The following is a 22292-nucleotide window of genomic DNA, read 5'->3' on the forward strand; positions in this document are numbered from 1 at the left end:
AAATGTATTATTTTTTTGGCCGTGCTGCACAGCACATGGGTTATTAGTTCCCTGACCAGGGATCAAACCCGTGCCTGCTACAGTGGAAGTGCAGAGTCCTAACCACCGGACCGCCAGGGAAGCCCCTTTGACTTCATTCTTCCTCTTTCTATGCCTTTTTTCACAGAGCAAGTTGTGTACTCTTTTTTAAAAATGTACATCAGACCTCATCTTTCCCTTTCTTAAAACCCTTCGTAACTTCTCATTGGTCTGAAGACTAAAATCCAAACTCATGAGGAGCTGGGAGGCCCCTGCCTTCCTCTCCAAACTTCTGTCTCCTTTACTCCCCACACTGCTATTACACTGACCTTTTTTCCTGTTCCTCCAGCACACCGAGCCCTGCCCCACCTCCTGGCCTTTGCACTTGATCTGCTCTCTGAGTATAATGCCCTTTGCCCACACTTCTCCCATGGCTGTCTGATTCTCATCTTTCATGCCTCAGCTCAAAAGTTATCTCAGTGAATTTTCCCTCACTTTAAAAAAAAGCACCTCACGGGATTTCCCTGGTGGTCTAGTGGTTAGGATTCTGGGCTTTCACTGCTGGCTCAGGTTCAATCCCTGGTCAGGGAACTGAGATCCCGCAAGCTGCGCGGCGTGGCCCCCAAAAAATTGCATCTCAGAAAGGCCTTCCTTGAAAAGCTTATTTAAAGTGGCTTCTTCCAATTAAATCTGTCTTACCACTTTACTCATTTTCTTTATAGCACTTACCACAAGCTTGAATCATCCTGTTTGTTTACTGACTTTCTTTATCCAACCTGAATATGAGTTCTATGTTGGCAATATCCCTGAGAGTCTGAGTCACAGCGCCTGCTCCATGGTTGTTGCCAGCATGAATAAATAAAATGAAAATAATACCACCAGCCTTGCAAGGATACTGAGAAGAACCGATTCAAGGATATAGATAAAGTGCCTGTTACCTGTAAGCTTTCAAGAACCGTAGCAATTATTATGAAGATTTGTTCATCCAATCAAAGATTTGTTCAACAACTCTCATGAATGAGATTTGTTCACTCATTTAGAGTCACTAAATATTTGGTGCCAGGGATACAGGGGTGGGAAAGCAGGCACAATACTTGTCACTAAACCTCTCAGTTTAGTGTGGGAGACAGACACCTAATAGAGAGCTCTTTTTTTTTTTTTTAATTTATTTTTTTGACTGCGTCAGGTCTTAGCTGTGGCATGTGGGATTTTCCGTTGCCGTGCTCTGGCTTAGTTGCCCTGCGGCATGTGGGTTCTTAGTTCCCTGACCAGGGATCAAAAGCACGTCCCCTGCATTAGAAGGCGGATTCTTAACCACTGGACCACCAGGGAAGTCCCCTAATAGAGAGTTCTAATACAATGTATGTCACAGGGGCTGTGACAGGGAATGTACAGTGGTTAAAGCAGCACGTGGGAACCCAGATCAGCGAGAACTTATCAGAGGGAATGACATCTAAACTGTGGTCTGAAGGATGAGTAAGGGCAGGGAAGGATAGAGGATAAGAGCTATGATTTATCAAGAGTCTACAAGGTACCAAGCACTTTGCTAAGCAGTCATTAGGGCTTGAATTGTGTTCCCTGAAGAAAAGATGTCTAAGTCCTAACCCCTAGTGCCTCAGAATGTGACCTTATTTGGAAATAGGGTCTTCTCAGAGGTAATCAAGTTAAAATGAGGTCATTAGGGTGGGCCCTGATCCAATCTGACTGGTGTCCTTATTAAAAGGGGCAATTTGGACACAGAGGGACAGACACAGAGAGAAGATGATGGGTAAACACACAGGGAGAAGACGGCCAGGCGACCAGAGTGATGCAGCTACAAGTCCAGGAACACCAAGGACTGTTAGCGAACACCAGAAATTAGAAGAGGCAGGGAAGGATTCTCTCCGAAACCATCACAAGGAGCATGGCCCTGTCAAACCTTTAATTTCTAACTTCTAGCCTCCAGAACTGCAAGACAACACATTTCTCTTGCTTTTTAAAATTTTTTAATTTTCATTTCTCTTGATTTAAGCCACCTAGTTTTTGGTACTTTGTTACAGCAGCCCTAGGAAATGAATACACCAGTTAAACCTTACAACCCTCTGAGACTGGTATCACTACCCGCCTTTAACAGAGAACAATGAGGCTCGGAGAGGGAAAGTGACCTGGCTGAGGTCACACAGCACAGGCAGAGTGAATTCTTGAGCAGGTCTGCCTGGTCCCATTAAATATAATCCATTGCCTCTTCAAGTGAACTGAACACCAAGGCTGTGTCCTAGTGAAGGGGCTTCCTGGGGGAATCAGGTATCTTCCAGCAGACTAAGCTACCTGGGGAAATACTCTCCCATAGGCAGTCCTCCATCTGGCGACTACAATCAAACCTCTTATTCTGGGCCAAAGAAGAGGGCCTGTGGGCTCCTTGCACTTGGCCCCTGCCTGCTTGCCTGTCTTAAATAATTTGAGGCCCAGGACAAGTGACAATGAGGGAGCTGAGTGAGGAGAGGAAGGGATTATAGTCATTCTACAGGGCTCAGCTGATGCCCACAAGATATAGGTCAGCTCGGGGACCCATCCTGGACCAGGCTGAGCTTCAAGAGGAAGACAGACTTTCAGAGGGAAATAGAGGCTGCTCCTAAATTACCCTCCCTTAAATTCCTACCTGAGGGCTTTTAACCGGAGAGCTCTTAACACAGTGACAGACGCTCTGTAAGCTCCAGTGATTATTATTCCGCGTGTCCTTAGTCTGATGTCCCAGGTGAGGTTCTGTATACATCCCCCTGAACCCTCTCTTCCAGGGTCTGCCACTCACCTTCAATGACATAGATCTTTTTTTGCAGCTCGGTGAATAGATCTTTCAGCTTCTCAAACGTGTCCAGAATCTTTACAAACTCCTCCGCAGGTTTTGAGGCAAATTCATGGAGTGTCTCCTGACTTTCCTTGGTCTTAAAATACTTTCCAATCTGGAAGAAATGGAGAGTGAAGAGCTAGCATCCCCAGAATGGCAGACCAATTTTCTGTTATTTTCACAAGACCCTGGCCCCAGGGAGAAAAGGAGTGGGGTTCAGGAATAGGAGAGGGAAGATGGGTGGTAAGAAGAGGCAGGGACCTGGAGCCCGTACCCCAATGATGTAGCGGATGATGTCTTTGGCCGCGTCAATGTTGGCTTTGTCAGTGGCTTCCCCGTCAGTGATGATGATAAGCACTTTGGTGGCATCTGGCCGGGCCCCCAGCTCTTGCCGGAACACCTTGGTCCTGTGTCCAGGAAGGAGGGGATGTGAGAGACTCCCCGCAAATCACCTAAGGTCTCCCTCTTACCCTGCTCATTAAGTCACTGTCCTGCTGATTATGCCAAATCCCTTCTCACAATTCCCAGACAGCTATTCCCAGCCTTCAAAGCTCTCCTCTGAAGCTCCTTCCTCACCCTGGTTGCCATATCCCTCCTTCTGGACCAGAGGTCTTCAACTGAATCCTGGGCAGCCACGAGGCTGTCCCAGAGTCTGTGGGCAGTGAGGGGAAACTCTGGGCTTCCTACTCTTCGTTTCAACCACGTGGCAACTACCCTTTAATCAGTTAGATATGCTGGTGATCTAGGTGAGATTCCAGTGGAAGGATGGGCTCCATGGCAGAAGGAAATTGGAAAGCCACTCTTCTAGAGAAAGCTCATATAACACCCCCTTCTGCCTCCCCTACCATTGCCAGGCTACTTGTACATCTCTGCTGCAGCAAATCTCCTAGGTAATCAAAGAGACTTGTTTCTGTGTCGATTTTTCCCCAAACCAGATTTGCTGCTGTATCTCTGGCTCCTGACTCAGAGTAGGTGCTCAGTGCACGTGACAGAAGAGAAAGAAGGAAGGAGTGAATTCTGGACAGGCCGAGGCTCCAAATTCCTGCCCTGCCCACAGCCTCCTTCTGAAGCAAGACAGGCTGCCCACAGCTTCCACTGGGACAGCCGCTCTATTTGAACATCCTCCCCTCCTCACCCCACAGCTAACCAAAGATGGACAATTAATCCAAGAGCAGCCAGTCCACAACCCCTGACTTATGGCATGACCTGTACTGGGAACAGAAGCTGAAAGTCACCTGGAGAGGCCACAGTGGGAGGTGAACAGATACAGAGAAGAGGGCGGGCGAGCTACTTGGAAGCTGCCACAGACAGAGGAACCTGATGGGCGGGGTCAAAACCACATCTTGTTCTATCTCGGATGCAAATGTTTCCCCAACTTCCATCCACCTGGACATGGCCTATCATGGATCCTCCTCATGGATTTCCACCCTGGTTTAAACCACTATCATCTCTCACCTGGATTTTTCAGTGTCTGCGAACTGGCATCCCTGTTTCCACCCTTGCCACTTCCACAGTCTAATATCAACCCTGCAGCCCGGGGGATCCTTTTAAAAACATAAATCAGATTATCACTCCTTTGATCAAAACCACCAATGGGGCTTCCCTGGTGGCGCAGTGGTTGGGAGTCAGCCTGCCGATGCAGGGGACACGGGTTCATGCCCCGGTCCAGGAGGATCCCACATGCCGCAGAGCGGCTGGGCCCGTGAGCCATGGCCGCTGAGCCTGCGTGTCCGGAGACTGTGCTCCGCAACGGGAGAGGCTACAACAGTGAGAGGTCCGTGTACAGGAAAAAAAAAAAAAAAAAAAAACCACCAATGATTTTCATCTCACTCAGAGGAAAAGCCAAAGTCCTCACTAGAGCCTCATCCAGACTTCGATGGTCTCTCTGACTTCATCTCCTACTACTTGAACTCATCACTTACTTCTCTCTAGCCACACTGGTGTCCTGGTTCTTCTGTGAACATCCCAAGCATGGGATCAGGGCCTCTGCTGTTCCCTCTACCTGGAATGGTCTTCCTTCAGGTATCCACATGGCCTGCTTCCTCACCTCCAACAAGTCTTTGCTCAGATGTAACCTTCCCTGATCTTCCCAATGAACATTGCTTTATTTTTCTTTGTAAAACTTACATCTTCTACTATATGATCCAATTTACTTATTTATCCTATTTATTACATTTCTCTCCCCTACTAGAATGTTAAGCTCCAGGAGGGCAGAGACTTTTCTTTGTTTCGTTCACTGTTAATTCCTAGCACCTAGAAAATGGTAAACAAAAACCTGCAGACCAGAGCCAGCCCACAGCTTGTTTTTGTATGGTCTCTGGGCTAAAAATGGTTTTTATATTTTTGTTTTTAAAGAGTTACAAAAACAAAGAAGAATATGCAACAGATAACTGTTATGTGGCCACAAAAGTCTAAAATAGTACTATCTGGCCCCTTATAGAAAAAAATCTCCCAAGTCCTGACCTGGAACACTGTCTGGCACACAGCCAGATGGTCAAGAATTATTTATGAAATACATTTCCATGACCGCTTCTTTTTGTTCCCACAGTTGACACCTTTTGGGGTATCTTCCCATCCTGTGGGGACCCAGTTCTCTAAGAACTGCCCCCTTCCCAATGGAGGTGGGACCCCTGAATCCATGTTACTCTACGTCATGAAGTAGAACAAGGCCTTAGCTGGGTTGACCCATGGACACACAGTCTAGGCTCAGCCAATCAGATTTCCTCTCTCCTGGAGGCTAGAATTCAGGTTGTTCACCTGAATTGAGGAACTGAGGCTGCCATTTTTTCAATGGACATTGTTTGATCATGTACCCACCAGAGCCATCTACAGAGAGAAGAATGAAGTAGACACGACAGGTCAAGTAAGCCCCAGAAGAAAAGAGCTGGAAACACATGCAGCGTCTTGAGATACATCACATGCATGTTTAACTTATGCAAATCCAACTATACATGCTTGGCAAAGAAATATAAATGAAAAATACAAGTGTAATAGTACAGGAGATCCTTTCTGCTATTTCACTCAATCTGAGCGTATGCCCCGGGGGAGCATGAGATAGGAGATGTAATTCTCTTATTCCCCAAAGTGGTCTCAGTTTCCATGGCCACTCTAATGTTTAAATACAGGTATTTAAAAAATACACAATATGGCCCTTTAACACAGTCCAACTACATTCATCTAGGTCTCAATTTAAACACAGTAATCTGATCCAACTCTGGGTTAGTAGGTTTAGAAAATCAGGATATGCTAGTTTCCAATATGGGACTTGGATATATTGACTCTGATGAAAAATTCAAAGAATAATTCAAAAGTAACTTGACTCTCTGAGATTTGTATTCATACACTGACTTCAAAAGCTGATCCCCAACTAACATGTGACTCTACCGTGGCTGCCATCATGCACAATCTCTTTTCAAGTTCTGGTTCTAATCCCTCACGAGGCCTGGAAATATTCTCTGTCCCAAAGGTTCATGAGCTATCCCTGCATCCTCTCACGAATTCCCCTTTGGGATTTAGCTGGTGTAGAGTCCTGTTATAATCAAAAGAACCCCGGAATTCCCTAGCGGTCCAGTGGTTAGGAGTCTGTGCTTTCACTGCCCAGGGCCCGGCTTCAATCCCTGGTTGGGGAACTAAGATCCCACAAGCCACATGGCGTGGCCAAAAATAAATATAAAAATAAAAAATAATCAAAAGAACCTGGACTATAACACAATATTGTAAATCAACTATATACTTCAATAATAATAATAATAATAATAAAGAACCTGGAATAAAATTGCTCCAGTAGAATGCTTACAATAACCTGCCCCTTGCTGAGCCCACCTGTTGAGTTCCTACAGCCTGCAACTTGAAGAAGCTAGTGCTCACAGAACAACCGACGGATGGGCTCTCTCACACAAGGGAACTCACGCGACATAGTTGATGGCACCGAAGGTGTTGGTCAACAGGCGCATGTGTTTGACTTTGGCAAGAAGAATATCAGGGTCCTTCCAGTTAACATAATCCAAGAAAGTAAATTCTGTTTTGTAGTTTGAGGAAAACTGAACAGCTGCAAACTAGAAAAAGGAAAGAAGACAAAAAATGACGTTACGTAGTCCTTCTCACTTGTTTGCTCCAATCTCTACATTTTTTTTATAAGTTTATTTTATTTTATAAATTTATTTATTTATTTTTGCTGCGTTGGGTCTTCATTGCTGCGCTTAGGCTTTCTCTACTTGTGGCAAGCGGGGGCTACTCTTCGTTGTGGTGCGCGGGCTTCTCATTGTGGTGGCTTCTCCTGTTGCAGAGCACGGGCTCTAGGCACGCAGGCTTCAGTAGTTGTGGTGCGTGGGCTTAGTTGCTCCGCAGCATGTGAGATCTTCCCGGACCAGGGCTTGAACCCGTGTCCCCTGCATTGACAGGCGGATTCTTAACCACTGCACCACCAGGGAAGTCCCACCCATCTCTACTTCTTTTGTTTTTTTTTTTTTTTTGCGATATGCGGGCCTCTCACTGTCGCGGCCTCTCCCGTTGCGGAGCACAGGCTCCGGACGCACAGGCCCAGCGGCCAGGGCTCACGGGCCCAGCCGCTCCACGGCATGTGGGATCCTCCCGGACCGGGGCACGAACCCGTGTCCCCTGCATTGGCAGGCGGACTCTCAACCACTGCGCCACCAGGGAAGCCGTCTACTTCTTATCCAGGACCTGGGCAACCCAACTCCACATTCCTGCCTTGAATCGTTCTTTTGTTTTATTTTTTCGGTCACACCTCTCAGCATTCGGGATCTTGGTTCCCTGACCAGGGATGGAACACATGCCCCCTGCAGTGGAAGCATGGATTCACCAGGGAAGTCCCTCGAATCATTCTTTTGAAAGTGAGGCTGTATATAAACAAACACAGAAATAAATCAACCTGGAACCCGTTATGGAGTGCTGTCTGCTGGGCTCCGGTTCTCTGGGTTCTGCCTACCTCACCAATAGAGGTGGTTCCCAGCAACCATATTTCTGCTGAGTGACCCTGCTAAACAAGATACAGTTGGCTGGGACTGAGGTGAGGCCAGTCAGAATCTCTCCTCTGAGAAACTGGAATTTGCAGAGGGAGGGGTTGCTTGAGAGGAAGATTGGAAAAAAAACAACAACAAAAAACAAAAAAACACCTCCTGAAACTTTAACATGTGAACTTGGGAGCTTTCCACAGGCCCATGTGATCCAAAGAAGCTGAGAGCCAGTCTACAGAGAGGAAGAGAAAGAGAGAAGGAAGCAAAAGCCAAAAAGAAACAGAAATGAGAATTAGGGAGAATTCTGGAAGCAGAGGTCCAGTAATAGCCATGCCCTTAGGTTCTAGAGAAAACTTGTACTAAATTTTCCCTTTATGCCCTTAGCTAGCTCAGGTAGGCGTCTATTGCTTACAACCAGGAATCCTAACTGATATATTTACCTGGTAGGAAGAGTTGCTGAGTTTCTTCATCACATCCTTCATGAAGTCCAGAATTTTCTGAAATTCATCTTGCTGCAAGCTCATTGAGCCATCAAACAGAAATACCAAGTCTACGTTGCCCTTTATACATTCTACAGAGGCCAGACACAGAGGGACTTGGTAAAGAGTCTCTGGGGGTTGGCCTGCCCATGCCAGTTCCCATGTATGGGCAACCACTTGGAGGTATTTTTACCCACTGGATCCCCCGTTCCTTACCCTGATAACCAGGGTGCCCTTGCAGCACCGGACCACTCAGATTCTGGTGGAAGAGGTAACACAGGCCACTTAGATAGATGTTCTGGTCACATGTCCGAGACAGCCCAGGGTCACAGGCCTGAAGGAATCAAAGATTTTTTAAAAGGTTGGGGCTTCCTCTTGCTGTGTGTCTTTAGGGCATCATCAACCAAGAACAAAAGCCTTCAGGGTCATCATCCCCCGACCTCATTCCCATCATCCAACTGGTTGCTAAGGCAAGGTAATTCGGCCTCCAGGTATCTTGTATCAGTCTCTCCATCCCCACTACCAATGTTATATGCCAACGGATGCTCGCTGCCTACAGGACAAAGTCTAAACTCCTTAGTTTGGCATTCATATAGTTCACAGTAGGCACTATCCTACATTTCCAAACCCATCCCCTTCTATTTCCAATTACACATTCTGTGTTTAAGCCAAATCAAATGACTCCCTATTCCCAGAATATACAATGATGTTTCTTTCATTTATGACTATCTTTCCTGCCAGACTGTAATTACTTGAAAGTCAGGGCTCACGTCATGGTCATCTTTGCATCTCACTCCCCTTCCCCCATCAGAACCCAGCACAATGCCAGGCATGTAAGAGTAGCTAAGTAATCAAGCTCCAATTAAATACTGGATAACTATTTCACTCGCTTAGCCTTCTATTTCTTATATACCTGTGTCAGAAGGATGCTGCTGGGATGAATTGTAAAGAGTAATGGACTTGTAATCAAATAGGAATTATATTCAAATCCTGGCTCTACCTCTTTAAAACCATGTGACCTTGACCAGGTCTTTTAACCCCTTTGGTTCTGTTTCCTCATGTGTAAAATCTGTATACTGATCCCTATCTCACCTGAGTGTCTTGAGGATTAAAAGAGATAAGGCAGTGTTTCCCAAACTTTAGGCGTTTGTGTACCAGTTCACAATTTCTGTCATATGGGCATATCATCCACACTATTATTAATATTTTATTTAACTAAAATTTACTTTTTTTAAAAAATTGAAGTATGGTTGATTTACAATGTTGTGTTAGTTTTTGGAGTACAGCAAAGTGATTCAGATATATATATATATATATATATATATATATACACATTCTTTTTCATATTTTCTTTTCCATTATGGTTTACGACAGGATATTAAATATAGTCCCCTGTGCTGTACTATAGGACCTTATTGGGGGAGGGAGGATGGAGGAGGGAAGGATTGGGAGTTTGGAATTAGCAGATGCAAACTATCATATATAGGATGGATAAACAAGGTCATACTGTACGGCACAGGAAACTATATTCAATATCCTGTGATAAACCATAATGCAAAAGAATGTGAAAAAGAACATATGTATAACTGGGTCACTATGCTGTATAGCGGAAATTGACACAACGTTGTGAATCAATTATACTTCAAGAAAATTAAAAACAAAAACAAGAAACAAAAAACAAAACCCAGGAGGAACTTGTTTAAAATTTACTGTTTTAAACTTTAGCCTCATCCTATGCAATGCGAGGCAAGAAATCATGAATTTAACGTACCTGGTGAATATTTTTCTAATAAGCCATTAAATAAATATATGACTATTAAAACATTAAAAGTTGTGTACCACCACAAATCACCTTGTATGTTAACGGTCACAGATATTGTACGTTTGGAAAAAACACTGAGATAACTAAGGTCTCAAAAATAGCTGACTGATAGATGGCTCTCAATAAACACTGACTGAATCTGAACCTTTCTGATGCCTATAATCTTCTATAGCACGGGTCCCCACCCCCTCGGTCCGCTACCCTTCTGGGGCCTGTTAAGAACTGGGCCTCACAGCAGGAGGCGAGCGGTGGCGAGCAAGCAAGCAAACCTTCATCCGCCTCTCCCCATGGCTTCCCTTCACCGCCTGTACCATCCCCCACCCCCACCCCCAAGCCCGGTCAGTGGAAAAACTGTCTTGCACGAAACCAGTCCCTGGTGCCAAAAAGGTTGGGGACCGCTGTTCTATAGGATCTTTAATCCATTTTTTTCTTTTCTTTGTCTCCCTTTCCTAGCATCAATCTTCACAGGCGCTGATATCACACTGTACAGAACTCTTACCAAAAGGCTGTCACTTGTGGGGTCTGTCGCCAAGGTCATTCCCAAGTACTTGGAGGTATAGTTGGAACCTGCAGGCACCAGAAGATTGGTCTGGAGGAACTTAGGCAATCCAGGTGTGATGGGGTCAGCCTCAATTTCCCGATACCATTCCTCCCAGCTCCCAAATCAGTTACTCACTACTCAGTCTGACTGGCAAGCAGTGTCCAGTGCCTGGGTGGCACTGATAGAGGTTTCCCATGTTGTTCCCCTCACCTGGAGCTCCCACGACAACCCTGATGAGAAATCGCATCTGTGAGATGGAGTTGCCCAGGCCTTTACCCCCCCCTCCCAACTCCTACCTATTAAGGGGGTTTGGACCCCCCACAAGATATCTCAAAGCAATTCAGCCACTCTTCTTTTGGGTGACTCCTCAGCCCCCATCTCGTCCCTATTGAATCCCAGATAAATAATCCGATGTGACAGAATTCTAGAAAGTTAAGGATCTTTTCCATTTACAGTCCAGAAAAACAGAGGCCCAGAGAATGATCTGCTGGAACGTCACAATACGAGTTCATTTAATCAGCCAACAATTCAAAAGTCGTTTATGGCTTACCTGCTATGTGCTAGGCTGTGGTATGTACTAGGGAGGGGTGGGGATTAGAGAGAAAAACCAAATCTCTGCCATCGAGGAGCTCACTGTCTAGTCTGGGAAAGAGTCTGGAATCTAGGAAGTATGGCCAAGTGTTTTAGGGGTTGTGATACATATTCCCTTCTATTAGGCACTTATAAGGTGCTTTAATGATGGATGGTCCACATCGTACTATCTGATGGCCTTGCTCCTGTTGCTTGGGTCCCACCACGGACTCCTCAAAACCGGAAGGTCCTGGCCAGGGCAGGGAGGACCTGTGGCGACAGCTCACCCATTTCCAACCTGCAAGACGCGGTACCCAAAATGCCTCCCGGCGTCTGGGATGGAGAAGTTTTGCACGTGTCGCACATCCAGGTTGTAGCTCCAGGCTGGGGCTGAGGGAGACCAGGACCAGGTCAGCCACTTCCGACCAGGGACCACCCACGACCACCTCAGAGCGGCGGGCGTTGATTGGCCTCAACCCACGTGCCCGCAGTGGGCGGCCTCACCCGCAAAGACCTCGCTTCCTTCTCCCCAGGCCACCCACACCCCGGGCAGGGCTGGCAGCCCATTTCCTGGACTCCAGGAAATGTGAAAGCAATTCCCTACTACCCAGAGCTCTGGCAGCGCCAGGGCCTGGGGAGGACACACAACTTCCCGATTGGCCCATCAGCAAAGAAGGAAGGATGAGAAGGCAGAGACCCCTAAGAAAGGAGCAGTCCGAAGGGCCCCCCCCAACCCAAGGCGGTGGGGATGCCCCAAGGCAGGGTGTATCTCCCCACACACACCCACTTCTCCCCTGGGCTTGGGGCCCCGTCGCCCTGAAAACTCAGATAATTAGCCTCAGGCTCCCTCCCTGTGAAAGTTCAAGATCCCCTGATCCTGTGAAGCTGCCTCCTCACTCTTGTACTGCTCCCTGCCTCCCCACCCCACCATGGACCAGTCTCTGCCATAACCATTAGATCTCAAATTCCCCCATCACATCCCCCACCTAAGCCCCAAACTGTTCTTTTTGGCCTTGCTTTCCTTCCAGGCCTCAGGCTCATTTCACATCTTAAGATGTCATTTCTTTCCCCCCTTCTCCCTCCAGAATTCCTGGGCCCCACGTTACCTATGGCCAATCCCACACTTAAAACAGCTGCTCATTTACTCTGGTTCCACAAAGCCCTGCAGTTTCCCTGGTCACAGACACATGTCCCCTCCCCTCCCCACCTCTCTTGCCTACCAAAGAGAAAAGGCCCAGACAGCAGCAGCCTCATCACCATGATGCAGGAATTCATCTTTCAAGGGGCTGGAGGGACCCGACCTAGGTGCAGTCTCAGAGGGCTCTTGGGATTTACTGGCAACCTAGACAGGGTGAAAGAGGGAAATGATAATGCCTCAGGGCCGCTTGCAGTGGAAATTTCTCACAGAGGCGCCAGGCTGGTGACACTGCACTGGGGGAGAGAGGGTTGTGCCTGGAGGGGTTGTGAAACCGCATGGGTTCAGAGAGGAAGTGTAAGCAGGTTAAAGACACTTCCTGTGCCTGCTTGCATTTTCTTATCATCCAGCGGCAGGCAGCACAGTAGTGCTGCCCGAGAGCTGCTGTGTCTCAATCCTTCACCAGCACACAAACTTAAGATTCGTTAAAGCTCAGTGGAGGACTGGTCAGATGAACTGTGGTACAACCGTAATGGAATGCTATGTAGCCACAAAAAAGGAGGATTGAAAAAAAATAAGATGGGGGGGGAAGAATGATGTAGCTTTCTCTTGATGTTGAAAGATGCCCATGATACACTCACCATCGAAGAAAAAAAACAAGTTACAGAACAGTATATTTAATAATTCGTTTTGAGTCTAAAACACAAACAAAAAATAATAATTTCCACAGAATGGGAGATATATGATTTGCAAGTCATCTGATACAGGACTTGTATCCAGAATATATAAAGAACTCTTGTGGGACTTCCCTGGTGGTCCAGTGGTTAAGACTCTGCACTTCCCCTATAGCGGTCACGGGTTCCATCCCTGGTCAGGGAACTAAGATCTCACATGCTGTGCAGCACTGCCAAAAAAGGAAAAAAACAACAATGACAAAACAAAACAGAATATATAAAGAACTCCTGTAACTCAATGGTAAAAAGACAACCCAGTTTTCAAGTCGGCAAAGAATTTGAATAGACGTTTCTCCAAAGACAGTATATAAAATGGCCACTCCGTACACGAAAATGTTCAACATTATTAGTCATTAGAGGAGTACAAATCAAAACCAAAAGATACCACTTCACACCAAAGAGGATGGCTAGAGTAAAAAAGAAAGAAACTAAGTGTTCGTGAGAACGTGGAGAAATGGGAACTCTTGTGCTTTGCCGGTGGGAATTTAAGCTGGTGCAGCTACTGTGGAAAACAGTTTGACAGTTCCTCAAAAAAGTTAAACATAGTTTCCATGTGACCTAGCGATTCCTAGGTCTAGACCCAAAAGAATTGAAAATATGTTCACCAAAAAACTTATACATGAGTGCTCATAACAGAATTATTCATATTAGCCAAAGACTGGAAACAATGCAAATGTCTACCCACTGATGAATGGATAAACAAAATGTGGTCTATTCATACAGTGGAATATTATTCAGTCATTAAAAAAAGAATGGAGTATTGGTACATTCTACAGTGTTTGTCCATGTAGAATGTTTGTACATTCTACAAACATTCTACAATGTTTGTCCATGGACAAACCTTGAAAATCATGCTAAGTGAAACAAGTCAGGCACAAAAGGTCAGATATGGTATGCTTGCATTTACATGAAATGTCCAGAATAGGCAAATCTATAGAGACAGAAAATAGATGAGTGGTTGTCAGGGCGGGGGGAGTGGAGAATGTGGAGTGACTGCTCTTGGGTATAGAGATTTTTTTTGGAGTGATGAAATGTTCTGGAATTAGATAGTGGTGATGGTTGCACAACTTTCTGAATATATTTTTAAAAAACATTAAATGGTATGTGATTTATATCTGGAAAAAAAAGAAAGATAAATGGAAGTTGAAATTATGGGTGTGTTTGTAAAAAAAAAATCTGAAACGACACACAACCAAACTCTAAACAGTGATTACCTCTGCAGAATACGGATTACACATTTCTGCATTATCTGGAAGAGGGTGTATAACTTGGGTAATTAAAAAAAATAAAAATATTAAAAACACAACAGAATAGAGGAAGTGTATTTGTTTATGGGAAAACAATACTGATACACTTCTTATTCTCTCTGTTGTGAGGAAATCCTGCTCAACCTGCAAGGCCACTTCCAGTGTCACTGCCCTGCAGAAGGCTTTTGCAGTCAGATTACCCATAATCTACCGCCAGGCAGTTACAACTTGACGAGCTGGCTCTTGTTAATTAGATGATATTAAACAGTCTTTTTCAAATTCAGTTAAAATCAGATAAGTCAGACTGATTTCTTTGATTCTCTGTACAGCAGTTTCAATTTACAGCTAACCAAATTCTTTTGTTTTGTTCTGAAATTACAAAAAGAATATACATTTTAAAATTCAAACATCACAGAAGTGTATAAAGTAAAAGGATAAAAACTCTAGAATAACCATGGTTACCAGTTTGGAGCCCTACGTTCTTCATGACAAAAAATTATTAGTTCTAGTAGTTAACCATACAGGTTTGATCTGTTTGGAAAAACTATAATTCTCCTCTCACCACGGAACATCTAATCCAGAATTAATAGTCAAATTAGCCATCTCCAGTGTGAAGGTTTTCCTTTACACCAGCTTCAAATTTTAGTTGCTTGAGTTAGGGCTTAAGTTTATAGAAACTTTAAGTGTATCAGTAGCAACGAATAGAACACCTGGGATGAAAGGATTCAGGAAACACTCTCAGGGTCTCCATTGCTTGGATTATATTAGTTTATGTGTATGTTTCAGCAGGTGGGTATACTCATTTGTGTATTTATCATGTTCAGGTTTTCAGTTTAAAAAAAAAAAGAATTATACATATATATATAATATATATATTTTTCCCCCCACTTCTTTTCAAGGTTTATAAGGCTGAGGAACTATAAAGTACAAGTAAGCCCCAAAGATTCTAGGAAGTCAGGGGCCCAATGCAGGAGAGAGCAGGTGATTCCCCTGAAGAGCTGGGCTGCAAGGATCTCAGGCTGAGACCACATGGGGAAGGCCTGAGGGGCAGGATGCACCTTACACACACACACAGACACACACACAGACACACATACACAACTTCTTCCCTAGTCATGTTCGCCAGCTGTCTTCATCATAACTGAGACTGTCAGTTCTCTGAGGGCCCAGATCCTCTGAACTGTCTCTCCATTCCATCCCTTCTGTTAGAACCTCCATCAGTTTTCACCTGAACAATTTATTGCCACTGCAGCTCTTCTTTCCCTCAGTCCCCTCCCCCTAGAGAAGGTTCTACCTCCCAGCTACTCGCCCAGTAGCCTTGAGAAACCTGAGCATGTCTCTCTCACGCTTTAAAACCCCTGATGATTCCCCTTTTGCCCACACAAGATTGAGTCTGAGCTCCTTGGTATGGCTTTCAGGGGCCTTGTTGCCTCTCTGTGCCCCATGGTCTAACCTACTGAATGTCTCCTCAGTGGGCAAACAGACCGAGCATCTAGAGAAAAGTTTATGAAACACAAAGTGTTGGCCATACTCGCACCCCTTTCTGAGGAAAGCAGCTTCAATAGGTGGTTTCTGTATGATGTCATATTGACTGCATCAGATGAACAGTGTGGAACGGATTCTGTTGGCGTGGTGATGGCTGAATGGACCTGAGGTGATGCCTGGGGCAAAGATGGCCATGGATAGACTGGACCCAACACATGCAGCTCTCTCCAGGATGACTTGGTTTTTCCACTTATGAATTGTTCCCCACAGGGTCGTGAAAATGGACTCAAACATATCACGTCACAGAGGAGTGACAAATGAGATCTCAGATTGGGAAGTTCCAGGTTACACAGAATCCATGCAACTAAGACTGAGCCAGTGGGCTGGATGCCTCAAGTCTGTGTGTCCTCTGTGGGGTAAAATGATCTCAATGATGTCTTATTTTTCTGTAGGTTCATCTGAAAACGATGAGAGAGAATTTTTTCTTGCTCCACTCAAGAGAGCAAACAGGACTTTGTATCATGCTCTTTTGTATCTTCATCACTGCTCATTCCATGGTCCAAGCCATCACCATCTTGTGCCCAGATTTTTTTTTTTTTGCAACAGATTATTTTATATTTTTTGATAAATATATCAAGGCAAATAATACTGTAATCCATGTTCCCTTCTCCTCATGCCCTAGAAGCAATAATTACAATTGTTTGAGGGTAATGATGCTTTTATATTTTAGTATGTATAAGTATCACAATATATATCTATGTATGTGTGATATTTATGACTTTTAATTGACATAAAATGATTTCAAAACTGTATAAAATGTTCTGCACTTTGGTAACTCATTATTATGTCTATGAGATCAATCAAAGTGAATATATATAATTCTGGTTTATTCATTTTGATAGCTGTATAATATTCCATTGTTTTGATATGCTCATATGCAGTCTTCCTTTTCTGATAGATGTTGAGTTGCAATGTTTCAGTAAAAATCCTAGTATATGTCTTTTTGTATATTTTTATAAATTCCCTTATGGTATACCCCCAAGGATAAATTTTAAGTCATAAGGCATACACATCTTCAAAGACAATGTATAATAATACCTGATAATAAATTGTCTTTCAGAGTAGTTACGGCAATTCTACCAATTCTCCTTTTCTTTGTCAATATCTCACTTTTTCCCCCTTGACGTTGTTGTTGACTAAAAAAACACTGCACACCGTAAAAGCAGTGAGTTTCAGTTTTTGGTTTTTTTTAAATTTATTTATTTATTTAGGCTGTTTATTTATTTATTTATTTGGGTCTTCGTTTCTTCGTTTCTGCATGGGCTTTCTCTAGTTGTGGCGAGCGGGGGCCACTCTTCATCGCGGTGCGCGGGCCTCTCACTGTCGCGGCCTCTCTTGTTGCAGAGCACAGGCACCAGACGTGCAGGCTCAGTAGTTGTGGCACATGGGCTTAGTAGCTCCGTGGCATGTGGGATCTTCCCAGACCAGGGCTCGTGTCCCCTGCATTGGAAGGCAGATTCTCAACCACTGTGCCACCAGGGAAGCCCAAGTTTCAGTTTTATTGGGGGACCTTATTGAGAACTATAGCCCGGGAGACAGCCTCTCAGATTGCTCTGAAGAGGTAGGGGAGGACTCAGTATATATGTGATTTTTTTGGCTGGGAAAGACATGTAGTCAAGCATATATCTTGGTAAAAGATTACTAATCTAATCATAAAACCCAGCTATCTCAAGTTAATGATCTTAGTATTTTCTATGTCTGGGAAGATGCAAGAATCTAGGGTCATTGACATTCTCCCTTAGATATGCATCTTAATTATATATCCAAAACAAAGCTCCATCTTACTGTTCTCCTTCCGGAATTCCCTTCCAGGTGCACTGTCGGTGGGCAACTGCAGTGGGTTGCAACTTAATCCTTATAGAACTGAAATGGTGGGGGGCAACATTCTTTGTTTACCTTGTAATGTCCAGTTTTGTCTATTAAGCCATATATGTAAATATATATATGTATCTTATTAACTTAATTTCCCTTCTCTGATAGACCTAGTGGCAGGGCAGGAATAAAGACGCAGATGTAGAGAATGGACTTGAGGACAAGGGGTGAAAGGGGAGGCCGGGACATAGTGAGAGAGTGGCATGGACATACATACACTACTAAATATAAAATAGATAGTTAGTGGGAAGCAGCCGCAAAGCACAGAGAGATCAGCTCGATGCATTGTGACCACCTAGAGGGGTGGGATAGGGAGGGTGGGAGGGAGGTTCAAGAAGGAGAGGATATGGGGATATATGTATATGTATAGCTGATTCACTTTGTTGTACAGCAGAAACTAACACAACATTGTAAATCAATTATACTCCAATAAAGATGTATAAAAAATTTCCCTTCTTTTACAAAGTTATAACAGATGATAAAGTAGGAGATTTAGATCACTGGCTTATTATAAAAAGCTATAGTTCAGGAACAGTCAAATGGAAAAATTGCACAGGGCAGGGTGTGAGGAGTTTCCCTGCCCTCTCCAGGCACCTCCACATGCTCACCAACCCAGAAGCTCCTTGTGCCCAGATTTTGTGGCAGTTTCCTAACTAATGGGTCCTGCTTCCAACCTTGCCTCTGCTACAGTCAGAGGGGTCCTTTAAAAATATGTCAGATCACGTCACTTTCTTGCTCAAAACCTTCCAGTGGTTCCTCATGTCACTCAAAATACCAGCCAAAGTTCTCACCATGTCCCACAAAGGCTTAACTCATCAGACATCTCATCATCTGTTTGAGCTCGTCCCCCTCCAGCGTACTCCTTTCCAGCCTCACTGCTGTCCCGGCCCTTTGATCATCCATCACTCCTTGGCCTCAGGGCACTTGTTCTCCTGCAGGCTCGTTCCCTGTCTCCTCGAGGTCTTTGTTCCTTAGCACTTATAAACTGCTTCTACTATCTAATTTCCTTATTCATCTAGTTTATTGTCCATCTTCCCTACTGGAATGTAAACTCCACTTGGACAGTTGTTATTCACTGCTGTACACCCAGTACCTAGAACAGTGCTTGGAACAGAGTGGATAAATACTGAATCAGTAAATGTTTACTAAATGAATGAATACTCGGGGCTGCCCTTGTCCCTAAGGATAGTTAAAAGGCTTTTGCTTTCCAAGGTCTAGGCTCTCAGAAGCAAAAATCTGTATCATTTAAAACGGAGAGGTTGAAGGAGTTGAAAGAAGAGGGCTGGGGGCTTCCCTGGTGGCACAGTGGTTAAGAATCCACCTGCCAATGCAGGGGACACGGGTTTGTGCCCCGGTCCGGGAAGATCCCACATGCTGCAGAGCGGCTGGGCCCGTGAGCCATGGCCACTGAGCCTGTGCGTCCAGAGCCTGTGCTCCGCAGTGGGAGGGGCCACAGCAGTGAGAGGCCTGTGTACCACAAATAACAACAACAAACAAAAACAAACAAACAAACAAAAAAGAGGGCTGAGTTCCCAGAGCCAGGAATTTATTTAATGACTATATAAAATGACATAATACACTGGGGGCAGGTAAGCAATCTGTTGGCTCCTTCCAGACTGTGAATTGGAGAATAGAGAGAGGACTGGCCAGTTACAAGAGAGGAGAGGGCAGTTCAGACATTCATAGAAATATGTGTCATGAGAGATATAAATATGAGCTCCGTGAATGAGGAACAGCGATAACTTGGAGGGCGGCGTCCATTCCTAATGGCCTCTCTAGCTCCAGTTCACATGGACCCTCATGCTGAAACTTTTCTCTCCTGTGGCTCTTGGATGAATAAAATATTGACTAGGCAAGGGTGTGGCAGCAGGAAGCTTCTGGGCGCTCAGGGACCAGTGGGCCTCTGGCTGATGTAGTTGGCATCAGGAAACACAGGCTGGGGCCTCCCAGCCTCCCACATGAAACCACCAGGCCCAACTGCCTCGAAACCCAAGACAAATCAGGGCAAAGGTCTCTTTTCAGATTCACACAGAAGATCCGCTTGTGCAGATGCTGCTGGCTGCCATCAGCTGCTGTCTCTCGGCCCAGGCTCTTCACCCACGACTTCCTCTTGGGTGTATCAACACAAGCTGCTTTGGTCAGGATGGTTCTGACACAAGTATCTGGGTCACCACAGGGCTCTTTCCCCTTCTTCCCACCTGCCAGGAGGTTAGAAGGAGAAACTCCCCAGAGGAGCAGTTGGAGCCTCAGGGCAGAGGAGGTCACTAAGGCCACCACCCTATTCCAAGGCCCTTATGATCTCATGGCTAGGTGGACCGTGCATTCTAAGGTTCTAGAAACTCTACCTGGGTTTTCCCTTTACCTGGAGGGGGGGTTGAGCTGAACACACCACAGGTAGGGATCTTCTAAGGATGGCAGCCCTTGGGCATTCACCTGTAGTCCATGGGGCCCCCCGTTGTCCCTGATTGACCTCACTTCGAGGGCTCCATTTCCAGCATCTGCGTGTGGGGTTCATTTTTGTGGCCAACAGAGCATACAGTTCAGGGCCAGCAATCTGGGAATCAGTTCTGGGCCGTATTGTCTGGCTATATTGTGCCAGTGAATCTCTTCACCTCTCTGGGCCTTGGTTCCTTCTTCTGTACATCGCCCAGACTTCCATGGGACTCACTAATCTGTGAGCTCTGATAGGATCGTATTCATCTTCATACCCCCATATTGTTGCTTTATGACCCCCACCTGCTAGTACAAGATCTCCAGCTTCCTGCAAATCTTCTGTGCTATTTCAGGAAGTCTCACATACCATTCCCTGGTGTGTAAGCTGCTCCGGACTTCATACCTTGGCTGCTCTAGCCTAGATAATAGCCACTGTGTATAAGAAGGATCTCTACTCCCCTCTGACAGCTAAGACTTCATTCCTGGGTCAAGCTCATTGTCATATGAGTCTCCCCCACCTTCAGGAAGCTCCTCTGCTCCCTCTTGAAAAGGTCTTCTATAGGGTCACCTTGGAAGTTTTCCAGGCATGCCCAGGCATTCTTGAACTTCCAAAGTGGCCACAACCCAAGTTTGGCCTGCTTTGTGTACAATGAAGATATCAGTAATGCCCGCCTGATAAAATTTTTTCCAACAAGGAAAAATTTGTTAAAACAAGGAAAATGACTCCCTGCCATCACTATACTTCAGTGAGAAAAAAGAAAACATTTCCTGTCTTCTCACTGGGTAGCTTGAGTCCATCTAGAAAATAGGTCAAGAGAATTCCCTGGTGGTACAGTCGTTAGGACTCCGTGCCTTCACTCCTGTGGGTCCAGGTTTGATCTCTGGTCCGGGAACTAAGATCCCACAAGCCGTGCCGCATGGCCAAAAAAAAAAAAAAAAGAAAAACAGAACCTGGAAGACTGGTTATTGTAGGATGTGTTTGCACTGTCTGAAGTGTTTGGGGGAATACCTAAATCATTAGGAAGGCCTCCTCCCAGGTCTCACGACCAATCAGACTCTCCTCAACCCTTTCTGCCGCCCCTCTTCCAGCTGAATATTCCTGAAACTCCTTCAGGAACTATGGGCGACTCCCTTCAAGGCCTCGGATGACTCCCTATGAATTTGGAGGGTCTTGGCCAAATCTCACATTGCGGTAAGTAATAGGAGCCCATTTGAACTGGCTAAAATTAAAAGAATAAATTTGTTTGAAGAATATCACAAAACCCTTAGGGGAACCCCAAAACAACTGGGTCTTCTGGGTGGCTGGAGAGGGCACCCCATCTTCCCCCATTCTTCCCTTCCTCTCTGCAGGCCACCATTCTCCGCATCTTCAACAAAGCTCAAAAAAGTTTGCCCTTTATTGACCACCTCATCCCAACTTTATATATACTTAATCGAGGGGGCTAAGATCTCTGAATTTCCACGCCCTTAGGAGGGAGAATCTGATTGACCAGCTAGAGTCAAATGTCAACCCCACAGTAACCAGCTGAGGCCAAGGGAACAGAGTCACATCCTAAATACAAACCAGCATCTGGCCACCTCGTCCTCAATCTCTGGGTGGGGAAGTAGTCCTCAAGCAGAGGTTGTGGGGCTAGGGCGAGGCAGAAACGCCAGAAGTTATTTGTTTCGTGGGGTAAATTTCAGTCTTACAACATAACTTGGCTCAAACTTTCTTTAGCCTCACGTCCCACTTTTTCTTCCTCAATCTCTCAGCCTATCCCACTTGCCTAAAATGTGCATTCCCCATCACCACGTGTCAAGATCTGCCCAAGATCTTCTCTAAGGCTTTAAAATAAATAAATAAATAAATTTGGGCTTCCCTGGTGGCGCAGTGGTTGAGAGTCCACCTGCCAATGCAGGGGACACGGGTTCGTGCCCCGGTCCGGGAAGATCCCACATGCTGCGGAGCGGCTGGGCCCGTGAGCCTTTCTCTGAGGCTTCATGCCAACTTCTCCATGCCATCCTTTATGATAGTTTCCACTAGAAGTGTAGTAAAAACAATTTCAGATATGAAAGATCTCCTGAATTCTCCTGAATTCAACCCTCCCTCGTCTCAC

The 22292-nt window shown here is 45.3% G+C and overlaps 1 protein-coding gene across 1 annotated transcript in view; it reads right to left on the minus strand.

Moving 5' to 3' along the window:
- ITGAL (integrin subunit alpha L) overlaps positions 1–12581 on the minus strand; it is a 40846-nt gene extending 28265 nt beyond the window's left edge. Inside the window, exons 1-9 of the mRNA XM_067706146.1 lie at positions 12451–12581; positions 11518–11620; positions 10796–10890; positions 10619–10686; positions 8514–8631; positions 8259–8389; positions 6752–6897; positions 3117–3249; positions 2807–2957 (exon numbers count right to left, since the gene is read on the minus strand). Of these exons, the coding sequence (XP_067562247.1) occupies positions 2807–2957; positions 3117–3249; positions 6752–6897; positions 8259–8389; positions 8514–8631; positions 10619–10686; positions 10796–10890; positions 11518–11620; positions 12451–12505 (1000 nt within the window). The 5' untranslated portion in view covers positions 12506–12581. The remainder of the gene's footprint in view (positions 1–2806; positions 2958–3116; positions 3250–6751; positions 6898–8258; positions 8390–8513; positions 8632–10618; positions 10687–10795; positions 10891–11517; positions 11621–12450) is intronic.
- Between the last annotated feature and the right edge of the window lie 9711 nt (positions 12582–22292).

Source organism: Pseudorca crassidens, chromosome 15 (assembly GCF_039906515.1).
Source record: "Pseudorca crassidens isolate mPseCra1 chromosome 15, mPseCra1.hap1, whole genome shotgun sequence".
NCBI classification, from domain to species: Eukaryota; Metazoa; Chordata; class Mammalia; order Artiodactyla; family Delphinidae; genus Pseudorca; species Pseudorca crassidens.